Genomic DNA, 22,425 nt, shown 5'->3' on the forward strand with positions numbered 1-22,425 from the left:
GACTTCAAGCCCCCCCCCCAACTTTTATTCCTGGATCCGTCCCTGACCCTACTTGACACACTATACACACGGCTCCAGCCCCATGCAAGCTGCACAAGGCCCACGACCGCTACACACCCAGGAGTTCCTACCGCGCGCGTCTACCCTTCCCAACATGGATCGATCGTTCAATCCGTCTAATCCAGCATGGTTCGAGCTTTCCCAGCCCCATCTCAGACCCACCAGGGTCTGGTTCCTGGCTGAAACAAGCCCTCGCACAGCTGGTGTAAAAGGAGCGTAGATCGAGCCCTCACACTAGCTCTCATCCGATCGGCCCTCAACTTCTACAACAAAGCCTCCAACGAGTAGCTCCTGCTCGTTGCAAATTACCAATCTGGTTTGCACCACTTCCAGAATCACGTTCTCCAATTGACAACATATACTCAATTTCATTTCTCTGTGCAGTATGTAATTCAGCAATGCGTTTAGTAGAAGAAGTGACAATATTAACAATATTGTCCAAATGAGAAAAGAATTCCCAAATAACACTAACATCCTTAGCTGCAGAAACCAATGTCAGTTGTAAACGATGTGCAAAACAGTGGACATAGTATGCATAGGGACAATCTTTGAGAAATAATGCTTGAAGTCCATTCCACGCTCCACGCATATTGCTAGCACCATCATATCCTTGGCCTCTGATTTTCTTAACATGGAGATCATGATGAACAAGAACATTTGGTATCTCATTTTTCAAATTCATTGAGGTAGTGTCACTAACACTTTTGATGGCAAAAAATCATTCTGTCAAAATCCCATGATTGTTCACAAACCTCAATATAATGGCCATTTGCTCTCGTTTAGATATATCTCGGGCTTCATCAACAAGAATACAGAAGTATTTATCTCCAACTTCTTCACGAACCATCTGTCGTACTCTATTGGCCATAATATGTAAAATCTCTTTCTGAATTTCTGGAGCGATATATTGGGCATTTTTTGGAGCATTCTCAAGCACAACTTCATCAATTTCTATATTCATTTTTGCAAAAGCCTTCACCAATTCAAGAAAATTTCCACAATTAGATGAAGATAGAGATTCATCGTTACCTCTAAAAGCACAACCTTGAAGTGCTAGCCAACGAACAGTTACAATTGAGGTGCTCAAACACAGACGATTTTTCTCTTTTTCCTCTTTAGATTGTGCATGCATCACTTTATCAATATGTTGTGAGGGCCTCATCAAATTTTCAGCCCTTCTCTCACACATAGTATGAGGTGAAGAAGCTGCAGAACCAATATGGGCAAGAAAATCACATGTTTTTCCTTGGTTTACCCTTTTCCAATTGTCAAATCCTTCATTGACCAATGCCGAGATATTAGATGAATTAACATCATTCAGGAAAAGAAACAATAGAAACAATATGCCTTATTTGTTGAAGGCGAATACTCCAACCAATAAAATTTCTGAAACCATTTTTTCTGAAAACGACGATTCTGGCTTCCAAATTTTGTACCTGGATACTCCAACATATCTGGTTGATAAGGCCCCATATTTAGATATGAACGTCTTATCTCATCTCGTACGTTAACATGATATTCACATATCTGTTTTCTTTTTCCTGGATCTCGTTCAATAAAAGTAGACGAAGACTGATGATCGTCTCTAGGAGAGGAACATGAAGGAATTTGGATATTGGGAAATAGAAGACTTTCAGTGGATTGATGTTGCATTGTAAGGACCGTAGGAATTGAAGTATCTTCACTAGCTTGACGATCTCTCTTCTTAAAGAAAGAGGATATCAATGTTTTTCCTTTCTTTGCAGCAGATTGATATTCCATTTTGAAATAGTTCAATTTATAATCCTAAACAAGAATAAAATAATTATTAACCAAATAAACAAGTAATAGTCACTCAACAACTCAACAACAAACAATCAAAAAACCACAAATCACACACAGAGAAGCTATAAAAAACAAAATAAAAAATGTATAGCCGATTCTTACCTGGATTGTTGCCTTGCCGATGAGCAATTCGATTTCTTCGGGAGTCCGCAATTCTATTCTGTCGCTAAAGGGCTTGGGACTTGGGAGAGAAATTTTGTAGAATTGAGGTGGGGCGGATCAGAGGATAAATTTGGTCTCATCCTTGTAAATGGACGGGACTTGATTGGACTAAGACATTGATGTACGACGGTTAATAGCGACGGTTTTTCAAAAAACAGTCGCTATTAGCGACTGTTTGAATAAACCGTCACTAGTAGCGACGCTGCAATTAAAACCGTCGCCGATCCAGATCGGCGGCGGTTTTACTAAAACCGTCGCAAATATTAGCGACGGTTTTTGAAAAACCGTCTCTAAATTATTAAAAAAGTGGGCTGGGCTGCAGCCCAGCACAGCCCTAGAATACATCTGTCTCTGAGTAGGGTCCCAAGGTGGTCAAGGGGAGTTTGGTTTATGGCTGGTACGTCAGGTGTGGCTAGTGGCGTGAGTTTTTGGGAAAAAAGAGTGCGAGGAGGCGATTTAGGAAAGGGCCGAGAGTTGGGTTATTTTCTGGAATTTCAGCCGTGGGATTAGAGGACTGATGGCATTGTTTTAGGTGCATTATAGTGTTTTTAAGGTATGGTAAAAAAGTTGGGAAAGTTTTGGTTAAGTTTCGAGTCGATTCGGATTAGAACCGGGACCCCGGTTCAAGTTTTAAAACGAATCGGTTAAGTTGTGAATTTGGCTCAAGTTTATGTCTATAAATGCTTTTCAAAATGTTTTGGGACATTTAAAGAGTTTGGTAAGCTTCGGATCAAAATAATGAGTTTTGGATTTGTCCGGGATTTAGTCGCCGCACGAAACGTTAATTAAATGATTAATTGAAACGCGTAGATTTAAGCTTAATAAAATTATGGGAAATTATATTTAAGCTCAAATAATTATTAGAAGTCTAAGTTTTTAATTTGGGAATTTTATGCTAAGGTTTCGTTTAATTCGGGATTAAAACGCATTAATAGGTTATATTTAAAGATTAATTTAAAAGTCATAGATTTAAGCCAAATAAAAATATGAAAAAGTTCTTGTAAGCTTAAATAATTATTTGGGACGTGTTAGAGTCAATGGAATTAAGAAAATGTCAAAGAAGTGAAATTTTATGTCTATGGGCAAAATGGTAATTTTTGGGTTTCCAGTGGCAAAATGGTCATTTTGCACCTGGGGTGAGATGTTTGTCCTGGCAGCGTCCTGAGAACATTTTATCATGTTTTAAATTTTTATGCATCATGTTTACGATTTTTACGCAATTATAATAAATACGGTGCATGCTTGGTTTAAAGAAAAAATTACGTATATGCATTATTTTATTAAGTGATGAATATGATAACACGTTTTAAAGGAAGTGATTTAGTTGTGACTAATACGATGACACGATGACATGATGATGTGATTGGAGATATCGTGAAGAAAAAGGCCCTAGAGGGAGCCCGTTTACGGGAGAAGGCCTCAGAGGGAACCCGACGATCGTATTTCCATTGACATGATATGATGATATGATAGGCCAAGGCCCAGTTGATGGGTGAGAGTGTCGCGGGTGTCCCCGCCGCCCAGTACTGTGGTTACGTAGATGGATCCATCGATTGACATGATGACATGATGATACGAAAGTCACAGCTAATGAACTGAATTCAATTAAAAAGAAAATGTATACGTATATGATGACATGAGATAACATGCTTTAATACGATATGATTTTACACGACACATTTACGTACATGATAACAAGAGATGACATGTTTTGACACGTATATGATGATATGAGATGACATGTTTTGCAAGTATATGATGATATGAGATGACATGATTTGACACGACTTGATTTTATACGACATGTTTATATTCATGTTTTTAAAGTTCATGAAAGATATGTTTACGTATATGATGATATGAGATGACATGCTTTGACATGACATGATTTTACACAACACGTTACATTATGCTTTTAAGTTCATGAAAGATATGTTGAGTATGATATTTTTTACTGCTGTGTGCTAGGTATATGTACTTGTTATTAACGGTGGAGGTGTGTTGAGTCTATAGACTCACTAGGCGTGTGTGATGCAGGTGAGCTTCATGATGAGGAGACTGGAGGTGCCAAACTCTGAGTAGGCAGACCTGGTGCGGTGACATGACCCGAGGACCACATGTTTTCCGCATTATGATTTATGAGATTGAGAGGAGATGAACATTTTCTTACGTTGATGAGTTTAATATTTTTACTCGTTTATGTTTACGTATGATTTTGGATGAGTTTGATAATTTAAACTGCACTATTTTTACGGTAAGATAATTACAATTATTTTAAATGTTATTTCGAAAATGTGAGCTTTAAAAAAAAATATTTCCGCATTTTTAAAAATGAGCGAGACGTTACATTTTTCTTCAAAGAAAACGGCTGCAAAAATCTTGCAGTGTGGATTTTATTGGCCCATTTTGTTTAAAGACACCCACGAAATCTGCAAGATCTGTGAAAATTGTCAAAACTTGGGTGCGATTTCAAAAAGAAACATGACGCCTGTGGGGACCTGGACGATAATTAAAGTTTTTAATCGTTCTTAGAATTAATCAATAGATAATAATAAACAGAGTCTAATTTTTTTTTTTAAAATACAAAGCGGAAACGTTATGTAAATCAATCTGAATTACATATTAAATATAAACATACAAGTCCTGTATTGTCTACAATAATAATCCAGCCTCGTTCTCTTCTTGACCCTGATCATGTCCCACCTGTTGTCATGCACACATACAAACAAGACAACAGCCGGATAACTCCGGTGAGAATTACATTCCCAGTATAAATCATGTATACATGGAATCATATAAACAATATAAAAGCATATAACAGATATTCATAACATGTATCAAAATCAGAACATGAATCAAATATTCGTAGCATGTATCATAATCTGAAACATGAATTAATATCAACAATAACCCTTACTCTAAACATGTACCATAATCAGGAATATAAATCAACATCAATCAATGAATCAATATCTGTAACTCTTAAACTCAGACTAGACTCAATCCTAGTCTAGGGATCCCGATTTCCAGACGTTGGCATTCCATATCAATCACCAGTAATAGAAGAAACTCCAATTCTATCCACATTGATATGATATCGATCACCAATAATAGGAGAAACTCCAATTCTATCCACATCGATTGCCAATCATCCAGTGACCTATACGTGATAGACATTGGCACTTTCGCCAATTTACTATCTTGTGACATCGTGCAATGTGCCCGTGGCGATCCCGCCACTATCAGGTACTTCTGTCACAAGATCACTCGACTAATACTTGCTTTCTATACATTCATAGAACAAGCATATCTAGTCAAATCAATGAACATAATAATAAGAAGTATGTGATTTAGGGAAACTCAAGTATATCATACTATACTCGAGTCGATCTCCCGGTATCACATTGACTTATACCTTTCTCTTCTCGGTCTGACGAAGACGAAGTCTCAAACTCAACTCTGTCCATCTTCAGTTTGACTCTGTCGAAGCTTTGGACTCACTGTCTGTCGATATCAATCTAGCAATAACAATATCGAATATACTGTATCAATGTATAACTCAATTCAATACCTAATCTGATCGATATCACGACACCATAATACAATCTCAATCAATACTGAATCTGATCAATATCAATTCACTGATGTTTCGACGGCATGATAATACAACTTCGATAACCCCGTCAATTTCAACATCACAGATATAATACCAGAACTCATCATCAGTATCAGTATAACTTATAATCTGAATAACAATACAACTCTGATATTGAATCTCAATCAAATCAACTCTGAAAATCATAACAATTACATAAACAGTCTGTTCTTCAATATGACTTCAAATATACGATGTCCACTATATCAGAAACAACATATATGATTCCTATTCAATTCTGACAATATCATAATTTCAAATCATATTTAAACGTAACAAAACTTACGTCCAGTTGTAGCTGTCGTCGCTAGGAACTCGGTGCTGTACTCGAATTCAAATTCTGATAAACGAATTGTACCAAATCACAAGTTTACCGTACGAAGAAGCTTGAGAAATTTCTTCAGAGGATTTCTCGATTTCTTCTTGTTAAAAACGTCGGGGAAGACAAAGTGTATATATATATACCTACACGTTGCATGTTGAGGACAAGTGGCGCATCTTTTCACAACACACGTCTCGCGCATATGCGCGACATCATTCGGCGCATATGCGCGAGACACTATTTCTCAGCGCGTAACATCACGGCAGCTCGCGCATATGCGCGCCCCATCGTCACGCATATGCGCGAGACCTACTGTCTCGTGCAATGCAACTTGCGCATATGCGCGCCTTTATCCGGCGCATATGCGCCAACTTCTCTGGACATTTCGTGCATGTGCGCGTCTTTAGGTCGCGCATGTGCGCCCAGCCTTCGGAACCCAAATTTCACCTTGTGCACAGCTCGCGCATATGCACAACAACTTCTCGCGCATATGCGCGAGGTCTTCCGCCACCCACGCGCATATGCGCGGCTCCTTGTCGCGCATATGCGCGAGGTGTTCTGTCCTCGCACATATTCCGTGTTTTCTTCCGTCTTTTTGGTCTAATCATTTCCGTCTATAATCATATTAATTATCCCAAATCATTTCAGATTATGGTAATCCAAATTCTCGGGCCTTACATTTCTCCCCCCTAAGATATGATTTCGTCCCCGAAATCACAGGTAATTAAATCCGATAGCAAGTCCGACAAGGAAAGAAATGTATAACAGAATCAATCATAATTCCTTTCAGTGTAATAATTCTGAACATCGCTACCTCATATCAGACTCGGTCTTCCAGGTAACCTCTTCGATGCCCTGATGTTTGTACTATACTTCCAACAGCGGAATATTCTTCATCCTGAAATATTTTTCTTTAACGAATCTCTGATTTCACTCTGGAATAATCATTCAAGAAGTATAATCTCATAATACCACTCAAAATAACTCTGACAGAATTAATCTCACAATATTGGCTATACAGCATCCGTATATACCCATCAACAGCTCATAATAAATCAATACTATCATCTCCTATCAATCTGATAATTTCATTCAGGGTTATATTCAATCTTCAACCTCAAATATCAGCAGTCATCATCCGATATTGACATATTCAGTCTATTTATTTTGAGCTGTCTTTATTCTCTTCTGAATCAGTTTCAATTTCTTTTTCATATTTCTAATCCTATCAAATCCAATCTCAGGTATCACCGAGATATAATCCCCATACGAAGAAAATCTGCAGTTTTCACTGTACAATGCCTCGAATGATGCTATCTCGATACCCATCTGATAACTATCGTTATACGATAATTTACAAGTGACAATAAATCATGTCAACTAGTGCTAACATCCAGCCCTATAGTTCCTGGATATTCTTCAGAATCAGGATAGTTCGCTCCGACTATCCGCTGCTCTATAGACGATAGGTGAAAGATCTTGTTGTATATTCTGCCAAAAGTACAAAATAATCCAAAAATCGGGGATATGATAAAATCAACTTTGGCATTCAGTGCAATTTGCCCACTTTTCTGACATACAACTCAGTCGTTCTGATCATGTCTGTACATCTTCCTGTACAGAATAACATATACAGATTCGAACCATCTGTCAATCACAATCATGTCACATCAAAATCTTGGAAATATTGTGATAGTTCCATCACAAAATTCATAAAAATGTACTCCATCTCTATTCAGGAATCAATAATTTATATAACCAATCTCCTGGTTCCTCTCCTATTGATGGACAATATAGACATTTCAGTAAATTCTGTCACAATTGATCTCATCTGTTTCTCTAACATCAATCATTTCAAGTCATTATACATTTTTCTATCATCAGAATAAATGTTGAATCAAAGATGGCGCACTTCTGATCATACCTATCGTTTCAGATTCGAAATATTCGGCACAAACAAGTCGGTTATTCAAATACAATACAGTATCACCTACCAGATATTTTGATCAATACCCTGTTCTGATTATCGAAACCGAGTTCTGAATATTCTGATCAAACTTCTGAACTACTTTAATTCGCGAGTTTAGCTATGATTCGGCTTGACTGTATATACTCTCAACCGTTCCCAATAATCTGTATCACATTTTCGACTTTGTTTAGATCAACTGCTATATCATCTTCGGATGTAATGTCCCCCAAAAAATATAATCTGTCTTTAATACCGTTTTAGAACAATAACAATTCTCAAGCAATTTCACAACAACAGTCACATATCATAATTTGCTAACCGCAGACGAATATGAATTCTGACTTTTCTGCCATTGGTGTTGTCCTCAGTCACTGATCACGGCCTCAACTGTGTCAAGATCAATCGGTATACTATAATCGGATATTGCCTACCACAAATACAATCTGTTTCAGTCAAAACTCATATATGAACAATTTCTGTATACACCAATTTCAGTTCTCAGATCATTCAATACAAAATATTCGATTCAATCGGTCATATGCTGCGAGTAATCAAAATATCATGAATATACCGAGCATAAAATCATCAGAATACCTCTGAACACAGGATTCATCCGCCCATAACTAAACTGATAAATAGAACTGAAGTATTTCACAGAGAAACACACAATCAGATATAACTCTACTCTCAGGCAGTAAATCTTCTAACTGATACTTCAATTCTTCTGATACAATCAACATCATTCTGGAATCTCAGATAGGAAGACTTTAGTAGTTCTCCTACTACTGGCAAATCAATCCATGATACGCTTAGTTTCAGTAATCCACAGAATACATAAGGAATTACTCCATTCCTTTCGATAATCATCGAATCATAGGTAATACAGATATCAAAGGAATTCAAATCAAGAATCCTTACCGTACATTATTCATTCTTCGGCCATTTCAGGTCCGATTCTTACCATCTCCTGGCAAGAATCTACAATACTTCTATATTTGGCCAGCATAACAATATCAATCATGCAATCAGAATCAGACAACACAAGTACACACAGTCTACCTCGATCTCATTCTTATCCTACTGCAATATACGATATTTTACAGAATTCATTAATATCAACCTTTCCCCCAAAAGGTAAAGAAATCAATACTACAGTACATACAGACCCAACCGAATAAAGCATATGTCAATGCAATTCATACAGAATCATGTATAAGATGTACGAGAATCTCCCAATACATATGGAACAAAATCATAAAAGAACAGATACCTGTCACTACATCATCAAGTGCATCCTGGATCTGTTCCTCGGTCACTACCACCAGATGCCTCTGCTCCCTGGAATCTTCGGGAACCTCTCTATGGATATACTCTAGCAAAATGTCCTAGCTGACGACAGATGTGGCAACTTCCAGACACACCTCGGCATTGCTCTGTGGAATGTCTTCCTCCACAAGTGCTACAATAAACTCCTGTATAACTTGGGCTAAAACTACTGGAGCTAGATGAACCGCTCCCTAACTTCTTGAACTGCTTCTTTCGAGCTTTCAACTGTTCTTTCTTTTCACTACTGCTGCTACCAATCTCGATTCTGGGAGGTATTTGTTGTGGTTTCGGTGTTGAAAGAATATACGAGGCTTCCTTTTGTCTCATCAGAACTGTTTCTGCTCTTCTAACTCTGTTCAGAGTGTCAGCAAAATTATTCGGTTGCTTCACATTCACCAATGTACGTATCTCTGGATTCAATCCCTGGATGAACTGATCAAATACAGCTACATCGTTTCTAGCCACGTCAGGGGCAAAATGTAGCAAGGTGAAGAACTGGGCCAAATACTCATCAATATTCAACTGACCATGTCTCAGATTTGCAAACTCTGCACTTTTATCCTGTCTATATGATACGGGGAAGAATCTTTGATAGAATTCAACTTTAAAAAATTTCCACGTAATCACTGGACCACGCTGTTCTAAAGCTTCTTTGGTTACCAGCCACATACTCCTTGCGATTTCCCGTAACTGGTGCCCAATCAGTTTAACTCTACAATCATCTGTGAAACCCAGAAATTCAAATAGCATTTCTATATCCTCTAACCAATTCTCACAATCGACTGGTGTCTCAGTACCCTTCAGAATCGGCGGTTGAAACGACTGAAACCTCCTAAACTGTATACTACCCGGTTCTCGAATTCTTCTCGGGGGTATATCTGATAATCACAAGAGTTAGCAATCACATGAGATAAATCCATCTCAGCCCCTTTCTGATCAGCTTACCTCTGATCAAGAATTGGTTCTGATCCATTTTCAAATAATACACATTTCCAAATCAACTCAGATATTCAGGTAACATGTATCTTCCAAAACAATAAAACATACTGCAATATTAACATATACAATGTAATTCAGCATTATAATAAATCACATGCTAGCAATCACATGCAAGGAAAGAAAACACATTCTACCCCGCTTACTAGCTTCTATCTCAGTCTCAAGAACCTACAGTTCTAGAACCTATTGTTCTGGAACCTAAAGCTCTGATACCACCTGTTATGGGGACCCGGACGCTAATTAATGTTTTTAATCGTTCTTAGAAGTAATCAATCATTTATAATAAATAGGGTCTAAATTTTTTTTTTTAAATACAAAGCGGAAACGTTATGTAAATCAATCTGAATTACATATTAAATATAAACATACAAGTCCTGTATTGTCTACAATAATCCAACTAGGTTCAACTACATATCAGTGCTGACTCCTAATTTATTTCTGAGTCCGGATCTCCACGCTATCTAGTCCAGCCTCGTTCTCTTCTTGACCCTGATCCTGTCCCACCTGTTGTCATGCACACATACGAACAAGACAACAGTCGGATAACTCCGGTGAGAATTACATTCCCAGTATAAATCATGTATACATGCAATCATATAAATAATATAAAAGCATATAACAGATATTCATAACATGTATCAAAATCAGAACATGAATCAAATATTTGTAGCATGTATCATAATCCGAAACATGAATTAATATCAACAATAACCCTTACTCTAAACATGTACCATAATCAGGAACATAAATCAACATCAATCAATGAATCAATATCTGTAACTCTTAACTCACACTAGACTCAATCCTAGTCTAGGGATCCCGATTTCCAGACGTTGGCATTCCATATCAATCACAAGTAATAGAAGAAACTCCAATTCTATCCACATTGATATGGTATCGATAACCATTAATAGAAGAAACTCCAATTCTATCCACATCGATTGCCAATCGTCCAGTGACCTATACGTGATAGACATTGGCACTTTCGCCAATTTACTATCTTGTGACATCGTGCAATGTACCCGTGGCGATCCCGCCACTATCAGGTACTTCTGTCACAAGATCACTCGACTAATACTTGCTTTCTATACATTCATAGAACAAGCATATCTAGTCAAATCAATGAACATAATAATAAGAAGTATGTGATTTAGGGAAACTCAAGTATATCATACTATACTCGAGTCGATCTCCCGGTACCACATTGACTTATACCTTTCTCTTCTCGGTATGACGAAGACGAAGTCTCAAACTCAACTCTGTCCATCTTCAGTCTGACTCTGTCGAAGCTTTGGACTCACTGTCTGTCGATATCAATCTGGCAATAACAATATCGAATATACTGTATCAATATATAACTCAATTCAATACCTAATCTGATCGATATCACGACACCATAATACAATCTCAATCAATACTGAATCTGATCAATATCAATTCAGTGATATTTCGACGGCATGACAATACAACCTCGATAACCCCGTCAATTTCAACATCACAGATATAATACAAGAACTCATCATCAGTATCAGTACAACTTATAATCTGAATAACAATACAACTCTGATATTGAATCTCAATCAAATCAACTCTGAAAATCATAACAATTACATAAACAGTCTGTTCTTCAATATGACTTCAAATATACGATGTCCACTGTATCAGAAACACCAAATATGTTTCCTATTCAATTCTGACAATATCATAATTTCAAATCATATTTAAACGTAACAAAACTTACGTCCAGTTGTAGCTGTCGTCGCTAGGAACTCGGTGCTGTACTCGAATTCAAATTCTGATAAACGAATTGTACCAAATCACAAGTTTACCGTACGAAGAAGCTTGAGGAATATCTTCAGAGGATTTCTCGATTTCTTCTTGCTAAAAACGTCGGGGAAGACAAAGTGTATATATATATACCTACACGTTGCATGTTGAGGACAAGTGGCGCATCTTTTCACAACACACGTCTCGCGCATATGCGCGACATCATTCGGCGCATATGCACGAGACACTATTTCTCAGCGCGTAACATCACGGCAGCTCGCGCATATGCGCGCCCCATTGTCACGCATATGCGCGAGACCTACTGTCTCGTGCAATGCAACTCGCGCATATGCGCGCCTTTATCCGGCGCATATGCGCCAACTTCTCTGGACATTTCGTGCATGTGCATGTCTTTTAGTCGCGCACGTGCGCCCAGCCTTCGGAACCCGAATTTCACCTTGTGCACTGCTCGCGCATATGTGCAACAACTTCTCGCGCATATGCGCGAGGTCTTCTGTCCTCGCACATATTCCGTGTTTTCTTCCGTCTTTTTGGTCTAATCCTTTCCGTCTATAATCATATTAATTATCCCAAATCATTTCAGATTATGGTAATCCATATTCTCGGGTCTTATGCCTTTGAATCCTATCATTGAAATTGAAATCTTTGACTGTTGGGAAATTGATTTTATGGGACCTTTTTTACCGTCGTTTGGATACTTGTATATTTTTGTTTCAGTTGATTATGTTTCCAAATGGATAGAGGCAATTCTATGTCGAACAAATGATCATATAATAGTCATCAAATTTTTTAAAGAAAATATTTTTAGTAGATTTGGAATTCCTCGAGCCATGATAAGTGATGGGGGAACTCACTTTGTTAATAAACAATTTTCTTCATTAATGAAAAATATGGTATTACTCACAAATTAGCTACACCTTATCATCTTCAAACAAATAGACAAGTTGAATTAGCTAATAGGAAGATAAAGCAAATTTTGGAAAAAAATGTTAACTCAAATTGAAAAGATTGGTCTCTGCGACATAATGATGCACTTTGGGCATATCGAACAGCTTTTAAAACATCATTGAATATGTCTCCCTATAGGTTGGTTTACGGAAAACATTGTCATTTGCCTGTGGAATTGGAACATAAAGCTTATCGGGTGATCAAAACTTTTAATTCAAGCATGGATGATTGCAACAAATTGCGCAAATTGCAACTTCATGAACTTGATGAACTCAGAAATGATGCACATGAGAATTCAAGGATTTATAAAGCCAAAATCAAATCATTTCATGATAAAATAATTCTTAGAAAATCTTTTGAGGTTGGTAAAAAAGTTTTGCTTTATAATTCTCGACTTCACATATTCCCAGGAAAATTACGATCAAGATGGACAGGCCCATATGTTGTAAAGCATGTGTATCCTTATGGAACTGTGGATATTGAAAATCCAAAAAATGGTGATGTTTTTAAAGTAAATGGACAAAGGCTTAAACCATTTTTAGAAAATAAAATCTTACAAGAAGAGTTTATTTCCCTTTCCGATTCTTAAATTTTTATGTTGCATTTAATTTTGTTTGTTTTTATTTCAAGTTTCCTTAATCTTTTTATTTTCTCGGTTAAATGGCGGATAACGGTACTCCGTGACTCTCGTAGTCGGTTAAATCAGTTTCCCACAATTGCTGATACAAAAATTTTAAAAAAATATTCATTTTTTTTCTTTTCAAAATGGATGAAATTCTCTCGAAAATTTGTAAATATTTTCCTTCTATTTCTGAAAATGTTCTAAGAAAAATTTATGCAGGTAGGTGCGAAAAATTGAGATTGCTAATGCAAACAAGAATTCCAGAAGATATTCGTCTTGTAATAGAAGCTAAGGTCCGATTAGGAGGAGAAGTTCCACAATCACTGCTCATTCGGTATTTGCCTGGATTAGGAAAAGCACTTATGCGAAAAAAAGAAGGGCCAAAAGGTTAGGGGTTTGTCATAAGTGTGCAAAATGGACTTGTGACAAATGATGTAGATCTTTGGTATATGTTTCCAATAACAGAGAAGATAAAATTGGTTTCATTACGAATGGGCTGAGTAAGGAGTCTTTAGATAACATCTTATTGACTCTTGTAATGCCCGAGATTTAATTACTAGTAATAAGACGTTGACTAATTGACAGAATTGAGATTTTAAGAGCTAAAGAAGAAAAGCCGGGCGTCGGGGCATTGTAAATCAAGATGTTAAACAGAACTCTTGGCGCCCGAGTGGATAGAAAGAGACCGCCCGGGCGCCAATGCACCATAAAAATGAAACTCGGACAGAACGTCTGGCGCCCGAGTAGTAGAATATTACCGCCCGAGCGCCAGTAGATGATAAGTTGAGCATCCGGACAGAACACTCCGCGCCCGAGCGGTAAAGTATGACCGCCCGAGCGCCACTTAAGAATTGTGAAAAATAGCCACGTTGCTTCAGCATCCATATGAGATATATATATAACTTCAATTCCTTTAGAACTTAGCAGCAAGAATTCGAGAATCTTTCAAAGAAATCCTTACGCCTTTTACCTTGTATAATTGTGATTTGTGCAAGATCCGCCCGTCTGATTTTGAATCCGACTTCAGTACTGAGTTCCTATCGATGCAGGCTTCAACTGGACGTAAGTTTTCTTATGTTCTGATAGGATTTGAAAATATGATGTTGAAGGAATCAGATATGATTCATATATGGTGTTTCTGATATGTTAGACATCGTATAATCGAAACCGGATCAATGAACAGATACCATATGTAATTGTTATGATTTTCTTAAATGATATGACTGAGATTGCATAGATTTGAGATTATGATTTGTTATTGCTGGGATTATGAGTTGTATCGATATCGATTATGTCTCGTGATATTATATCTGTGAAATTGAAATTGACGGGATTATTGAAACTATATTACTATGCCGTTGAAACATCAGTAGATTGGTATCGATCAGATTCAGTATTGATTATGATTGTATCGTTCGATCGAGACATTGATCAGAATATGTTTTGAGTTGAGTATCGATCAGAACAGGTCTTGATTTGAGTTATACATTGATACAGTGTATTGATATTGTTGTTGCCAGATTGATATTGATAGGCAGTGAGTTCGAGACTTCGACAGAGTCCGATCGACAGAACGAAACGAAATGTATAAATTGATGTTGATGCGGGATTGCACAACTCGAGTTCGATTCGACTTGAGTTTCCCAAAATCACATACTTAATCTTATTGCATTGATTATTTGCAATTGACGTGATTGTCATTTTGGTATATTGATTTATGCATTGAGTCATGGGCTGATACGCCTAGTCGTAGACGATTGATCTCGTGACAGAGGTACCCGATAGTGATTGAATCGTCACTGGGCCATTGCACATTGTCATAGAGGTTTGGCCGATATGCAAGGGCTGATGTGCCTAGTCTGTGGCTTATTCGCCAAGACACTGGACGTTTGGTTATATCGAAGTGGATAGAATTGGAGTTTCTTCTATTACTGATGTTCGATATGGAAAGAGCCAAAGTCCGTGAATAAGAACGTGCCACCACCCCGATCGGGAGTGTAGGTGGGTGTATGTTCTTATTCGATCGGGATCCCTAGATTAGGACGAGTCGAGTTAGAGTCCTTGAGTCACTGAGTGTGATTCAGAGTTTGTGTTGATGCATGTGTCATATTTGATACATATTATATTCAGAGTTTGTGTTGATTTACATTTCTGATTTGATACATGTTGTGAATATCTATTTCATACTATTATATCTGTTTATATAAATGCATGTATACATGATTTATACTGAGAATGTAATTCTCACCGGAGTTATCCGGCTGTTGTCTTGTTTGTATGTGTGCATGACAACAGGTGGAACAGGATCAGGATCAGGAAGAGGATGAGAGATTATAGTTAGCGTGGAGATCCAGGCCCAGAAGCAGAATAGGATTCAGCACTTGATGTATAGATGTTGAACATAGTCGAGATAGAAACTTGTAGTACAGGAGTTGTACTTTTATACGAACATGTATATTAAATAGATTACATTACGTTTCCGCATTTATAATAAAAAAAATTAGTCCCACTTTTCTTAATTATTATATTTGACTTTAATAATGATTAAGACGTGAATTAGCGTCCGGGTCCCCACAGCAGGTGGTATCAGAGCTATAGATCCTTTAGATTGAGATAGAAGCTAGTGAGCGGGGTAGATTGATGTTTTCTTTCTTGCTTTTGATTGCTAGCATGATTTACTGCTTTGTTAATACATGTTACTGTATTTATCTGATTTGATTTGGTAATATGTATTATTTGAAAATGAATCAGAACCGATTCTTGATCAGCAGTAAGATGATCAGAGGAGGATTGAAACAGGTTTGTTGGATTTGGTTACTAATTATTTTGGTAATCAGATATTCCTCCTCGAAGAATCCCAGAACCGGGTAGTATTTCGACTAGTCAGATGGATGTGTCAAAAACTCCGATGGAAATACAGTTGAAGAGGTTGCAGTCATTGACACCACCAATTCTGAGGGGTACTGAGACGACTGTTGATTGTGAGAGCTGGATAGATGATATAGAGATATTGTTTGATTCACTTGAGTACTCGGATGAATGTAGAGTTAAACTAATTGGGCATCAGTTACAGGAGATCGCAAAGAGCTGGTGGATTACAACCAAAGGAGTCTTAAAACAGCGTGGTACGGTGATTACGTGGGAAATCTTCAAAGTGGAATTTTATCGAAGGTTTTTCCCAGTTTCGTACCGAGAAGATAAGAGGGCAGAATTTAAAAATTTGAAACAGGGTCAGCTAAACATTGAAGAATATGTTGCGCAATTTTCTACCTTGCTACGTTTTGCTCCTAACGTGGCTGAGAATGATGAAGTTGTGACTGATCAGTTTGTTAAAGGATTGAATCCTAAGATATTGACATTGGAAAACACAGGCCGACCCTATAATTTTGTTGATGCTCTAAGTAGAGCCAAGAGAGCCGAAGCCAGTCTGATGAGACAGAGAGGAGCTTCATTTGTGCCTCCAGCATCGAGACCACAGCAACCACCTCTCGGACTTGAGACTGGTAGTAGCAGTGGTGGAAAGAAAGATTTCATGAAAGCCCGAAAGAAACAGTTTAAGAAGTTAGGCAGCAGTCTTTCTAGCTCCAGTAGTTCGAGTCAGAGTTATACCGGAGTTTATTGCAGAACTTGCGGAGGGAGACATCCCACCGAGCAATGCCAAGGATTATTTGGTAGTTTCCATATCTGCAAACGATCAGGACATTTTGCTAGAGTATGTCCACTGAGAGGTTCTCGAAGATCTCAGAGAGCAGAACCATCTAGATCAGTGGCACCGCCTGAAAGACAATCATCCGGTGGTTCACTCTTTCCAACCACCGACGACTTCTCAACCACAACCAAGGCCAGGACATACCTGACGAGGTAGTGGCAGGTACTTATTTATTGTATGGTTATTTTGCATATGTATTGATGATATTAATGCATTCCATACGATTATTATTTGAATGAATTGCATTGATATATGCGTTGTCTATTGAGCTATTATATGTTGTAGTATTGATCTCTTTTCTGTTTGGGAGAGGTTTTGTATTAGTGATATCTGTTAGACATGGTATGCTACAGTATGACGGATATGAGATTGAGTTAGATGATATAGTACTTGGGGTATCTGAATGTGATTACATTATTGAGACTGATATGTTGACCAAGTACAGAATTACCAGTTGATTATTTCCAACAGATTGTGGAATTCAGACCGGATATGACTGATGAATGAAATTTTACGGTAAGGATTTTAGATTAGGATTCCTTGGATAGGGGTGATATTGAGGACTCGATTGTTATAGAAAGGAGCGGAGAGATTCCTTGTCTATTCAGTTGATTCACTGAAATCGAGCCTATCATTGGCTGAATTGCCAGTGACATGAGAGTTACTGATGTTTACCCAGATGAGACTCCGAGTTTGATTCCAGCCAGGGAGATTGATTTTAGCCTTGACTTGATACCAGGGATGTATCAGCTATGGTTGTGAGTTGATAAACTCTGTGTTCAGAATATTTTGATGATTCTTTGATTAGTTGATCTATGATATTCTGGTATATTCGAAGATTATGACTAATTTTGTGGAATATCTGAGTATTGTATTGAATATTCGGGGAACTGGAAAGTTGTATATAGAAACTGTTGAAATATGCATCTTGATTGAGACAGATTGTATTCAGGGATTGTTATATCTGAAGATGATATATCTGTTGATTTTAGTACAGTAAAGCGGTGATTAGTTGACTGAGATCGACCTCAGTGTCAGAAACTTGTAGTTACATGAGTTAGCAGGCTACTGTATTTGATTGTTATTCTGAATTGCTTGAGAATGATTATTTTCTGCAACAGTATTTGATACAGATTGTATACAGTTGAAACTCGATACCGTACAAGCCGAATTCAGAGCTGATGTTGAGAGTTGAAACAATTCAGAAAGTTGATCAGAATGGGCAGAACATGATTATCGATAGTCAGAACAAAGTATCGATCAGAATATCAGGTAGGTGATACTGCAGTGTATGTGAATAACCGATGGGTTGTGCCAGATATTTCGGATTTGAGATGGCTAATATTGTCAGAAATGCACAAGAGTTAATTCAGTATTCATCCTGATAGCAGAAAGATATATGATAAATTGAAAAGCTTTCTTTGATAGAAACAGATGAGATTAGATGTGGCAGAATTTGTACTGAATTGTCTGAATTGCCGTTATATGAAGACATAAAGAAAGAAACCAGGAGATTGGATTATATAGCTTATCAATTCCTGAATGGAAATGAGATTACATTTCCAGGGATATCGTGATGAAGCTACCGCATTCCTCTAAGAATTGAGCATAGATTGAGTAAGGAGTGACAAACTGACTCAGTCTGCGAGTGCTAGCTCGTACATGAAGACGTACATATATGATTATATTACTGAGATTTCTGTCAGAAAAGTGATTAGATTACACAGAGTGTCGAGAGTTGATTATATCAGACCATGAATTTTGGTTGACTTTGCACGTTTGGCAAAGTGTACAGTAAGAGTTGGATACAAGATTATATATGAGTATTGCATATCATTAACCGACTGACGGACAGTTAAAGTGGATTATCCGGATTATGGAGAATATGCTTAGAGTTGTATTGCTTGATTTTAGCACTAGTGGGCAGGATTTATGTCATGTCGTGAGTTTTCGTACAACAACAGCTATCAGACGAATACCGAGGTGGCACCATTTGAAACGTTGTACGGTAAGAAGTGCAGATTCCCTATTTATCGAGATGATATCTCTAAGGTTCCTTAGATTGGACCTGATATGATTAGAGATGTGACTGAAAAATGAAGCTGATTTAGAAGAAATGAAGACAGCTCAGTATAGACAGACTGAATATGCCAACGGCAGACGACGACCGATGGTATTTGATATAGGAGATTGAATATTGAATTGATTTAGCCTAAACAGAATTGATAGCAGATGATAGTGTTAATTTATTAGGAGTTGTTAATGGGTATATACGGGTATTGTATAACCAGTATTTGAGATTGATTCTATCAGAGTTATTTCGAGTGGTATTATGATATTATACTTCTAGGAATTATTATTCCAGATTGAAAGCAGAAATCCGTGAAAGAGAGATACTTCAGAATGAAGACTACTCTGCTGTTGGAAGTACAATAAAGTCATTAGGGCCTCGAAGAGGCTACCTGGAAAACTGAGTCTGATGTGAAGTAACGATGTTAAGAGTATTTCACTGATGTGAGTTTCTGATTGATTTTGTTATACATTTCTTTCTTTGTCTGATCTGATTGTCTGTGATTTCGAGGACGAAATCATATCTAAGGGGGGGAGAAATGTAATGCTCGAGATTTAATTACTGTAATCAGACGTTGACTAATTGACAGAATTGAGATTTTAGGAGCTAAAGAGGAAAATCCGGGCGTCGGGGCATTGTAAATCAAGATGTTGGACAGAACTCTTGGCGCCCGAGCAGTAGAAAGAGACCGCCCGAGTGCCAATGCACCATAAAAATGAAACTCGGACAGAACATCTGGCGCCCGAGTGGTAGAATATTACCGCCCGAGCGCCAGTAGATGATAAGTTCAGCATCCGGACAGAACACTCCGCGCCCGAGCGGTAAAGTATGACCGCCCGAGCGCCGCTTAAGAATTCTGAAAAATAGCCACGTTGCTTCATCATGCATATGAGATATATATATAACTTCAATTCCATTAGAACTTAGCAGCAAGTAAGTCGAAAATCTTTCAAAGAAATCCTTACGCCTTTTACCTTGTATAATTGTGATTTGTGCAAGATCCGCCTGTCTGATTTTGAATCCGACTTCAGTACTGAGTTCCTATCGACGCAGGCTTCAACTGGACGTAAGTTTTCTTAGGTTCTGATAGGATTTGAAAATATGATGTTGAAGGAATCAGATATGATTCATATATGGTGTTTTTGATATGTTAGACATCGTATAATCGAAACCGGATCGATGAACAGATACAGTATGTAATTGTTATGATTATCTGAAATGATATGACTGAGATTGCACAGATTTGAGATTATGATCTGTTATAGCTGGGATTATGAGTTGTATCGATATCGATTATGTCTCGTGATATTATATCTGTGATATTGAAATTGACGGGATTATTGAGACTATATTACTATGCCGTTGAAACATCAGTAGATTGGTATCGATCAGATTTAGTATTGATTATGATTGTATCGTTCGATCGTGACATTGATCAGAATATGTTTTGAGTTGAGTATCGATCAGAACATGTCTTGATTTGAGGTATATATTGATACAGTGTATTGATATTGTTGTTGCCAGATTGATATTGATAGGCAGTGAGTTCGAGACTTCGACAGAGTCCGATCGACAGAACGAAACGAAATGTATAAATTGATGTTGATGCGGGATTGCACAACTCGAGTTCGATTCGACTTGAGTTTCCCAAAATCACATACTTAATCTTATTGCATTGATTATTTGCAATTGACGTGATTGTCATTTTGGTATATTGATTTATGCATTGAGTCATGGGCTGATACGCCTAGTCGTAGACGATTAATCTCGTGACAGAGGTACCCGATAGTGATTGAATCGTCACTGGGCCATTTCACATTGTCATAGAGGTTTGGCCTATATGCCAGGGCTGATGTGCCTAGTCTGTGGCTGATTCGCCAAGACACTGGACGTTTTGTAAGGTCCAAAATTAAGACGACGTAATCCGACTGCATGCGAATCTAGGAAATAAGAAAAAATGAGTAATTAATTGATTTAATTGCTAATTAATTGTGTGACATATTTGTTTATATGCTAAAGGAGATCTTTATTGTCATCATGCATAAAATGGTATTTTAGGAATATTCAAGCGACGATCGAGAAACGGGGACCGAGGGCTGAAGAAAATGTAAAATATTTTTATTAAATAATTATTTTTAATTATTTGAAAATAAGGTTGATGCTTTTTAGTATTTTTGAAAATAAATGGTTTTGAGGTGATTTTATACGCCGGGACGTAAATTTTATCGGTGTTGGTTCTTCAACTAAAATACGAACTTTTTGGCAACCCGGCTAATAAATTCACATGTTTAATTAATCAAAACTTTGGTTAAAATTTTATTAATCCTAATTAAAGCTAATGGGCTTGAATTTTGTGGCTTAATAGGCCTAAAGCCTACTTAGTTAATGAATTAGTATTTAAAGTGTTAATTAAATCAAAACCCTATTCTACTTCATGATCATAATCGGCCACCAACTCTCAATAATCTGAAACTCTCCACCACACACACACAACCTCACGGCACTTCACTCAATTTGGAGAGGATTTCGAAAAGGCAAGCAAGATCAAGCCATCGTCGCGTCCCGTTCTTCGTCCTCAACGTATATTCAAGCGTACACTACGCAAAGGCACACCTTAATCTCTTTTTCTCATCCATCATATCATATAACTCTTTAAATGTTGGATGCATGAAAATTATATAGAAAGTTTCTGAAATTTTCGGATTTATGCACTATTGTATGTTGAACTCATGACTTTGAATCCCATAAATTGTTTAATGCATGTAGGGGGCTGCCATGATGTTATGACATGATCAAGAGATGTTTTTACATGAATTTAGAAGGTCCTAGACCCACGTTAATTGCTGCACACACAAGCTGTACACAGAAAATCGGTTTTTGCTGTCAAGAAGCTTGAGGGGTTGGGTGTTCTTGTTTTAATGGGAGGGCTGGCCTGGGCTGGGGCTCATGGCTAGCCTAGGGTCTGATGGT

The 22,425-nt window shown here is 37.5% G+C and overlaps 1 protein-coding gene across 1 annotated transcript; it reads right to left on the bottom strand.

Annotated features, from left to right (window-relative positions):
- Window positions 1–316: 316 nt before the first annotated feature.
- LOC142528396 (uncharacterized) lies at window positions 317–1,533 on the bottom strand. Its single transcript, XM_075633442.1, has 3 exons — window positions 1,497–1,533; window positions 813–1,335; window positions 317–761 (listed from the first exon to the last, which is right to left on the bottom strand). Exons 1-3 carry the CDS (start codon window positions 1,531–1,533, stop codon window positions 317–319), a joined length of 1,005 nt encoding a protein of 334 aa, XP_075489557.1.
- Between the last annotated feature and the right edge of the window lie 20,892 nt (window positions 1,534–22,425).

Source organism: Primulina tabacum, chromosome 16, assembly GCF_025594145.1.
Source record: "Primulina tabacum isolate GXHZ01 chromosome 16, ASM2559414v2, whole genome shotgun sequence".
NCBI classification, from domain to species: domain Eukaryota; kingdom Viridiplantae; phylum Streptophyta; class Magnoliopsida; order Lamiales; family Gesneriaceae; genus Primulina; species Primulina tabacum.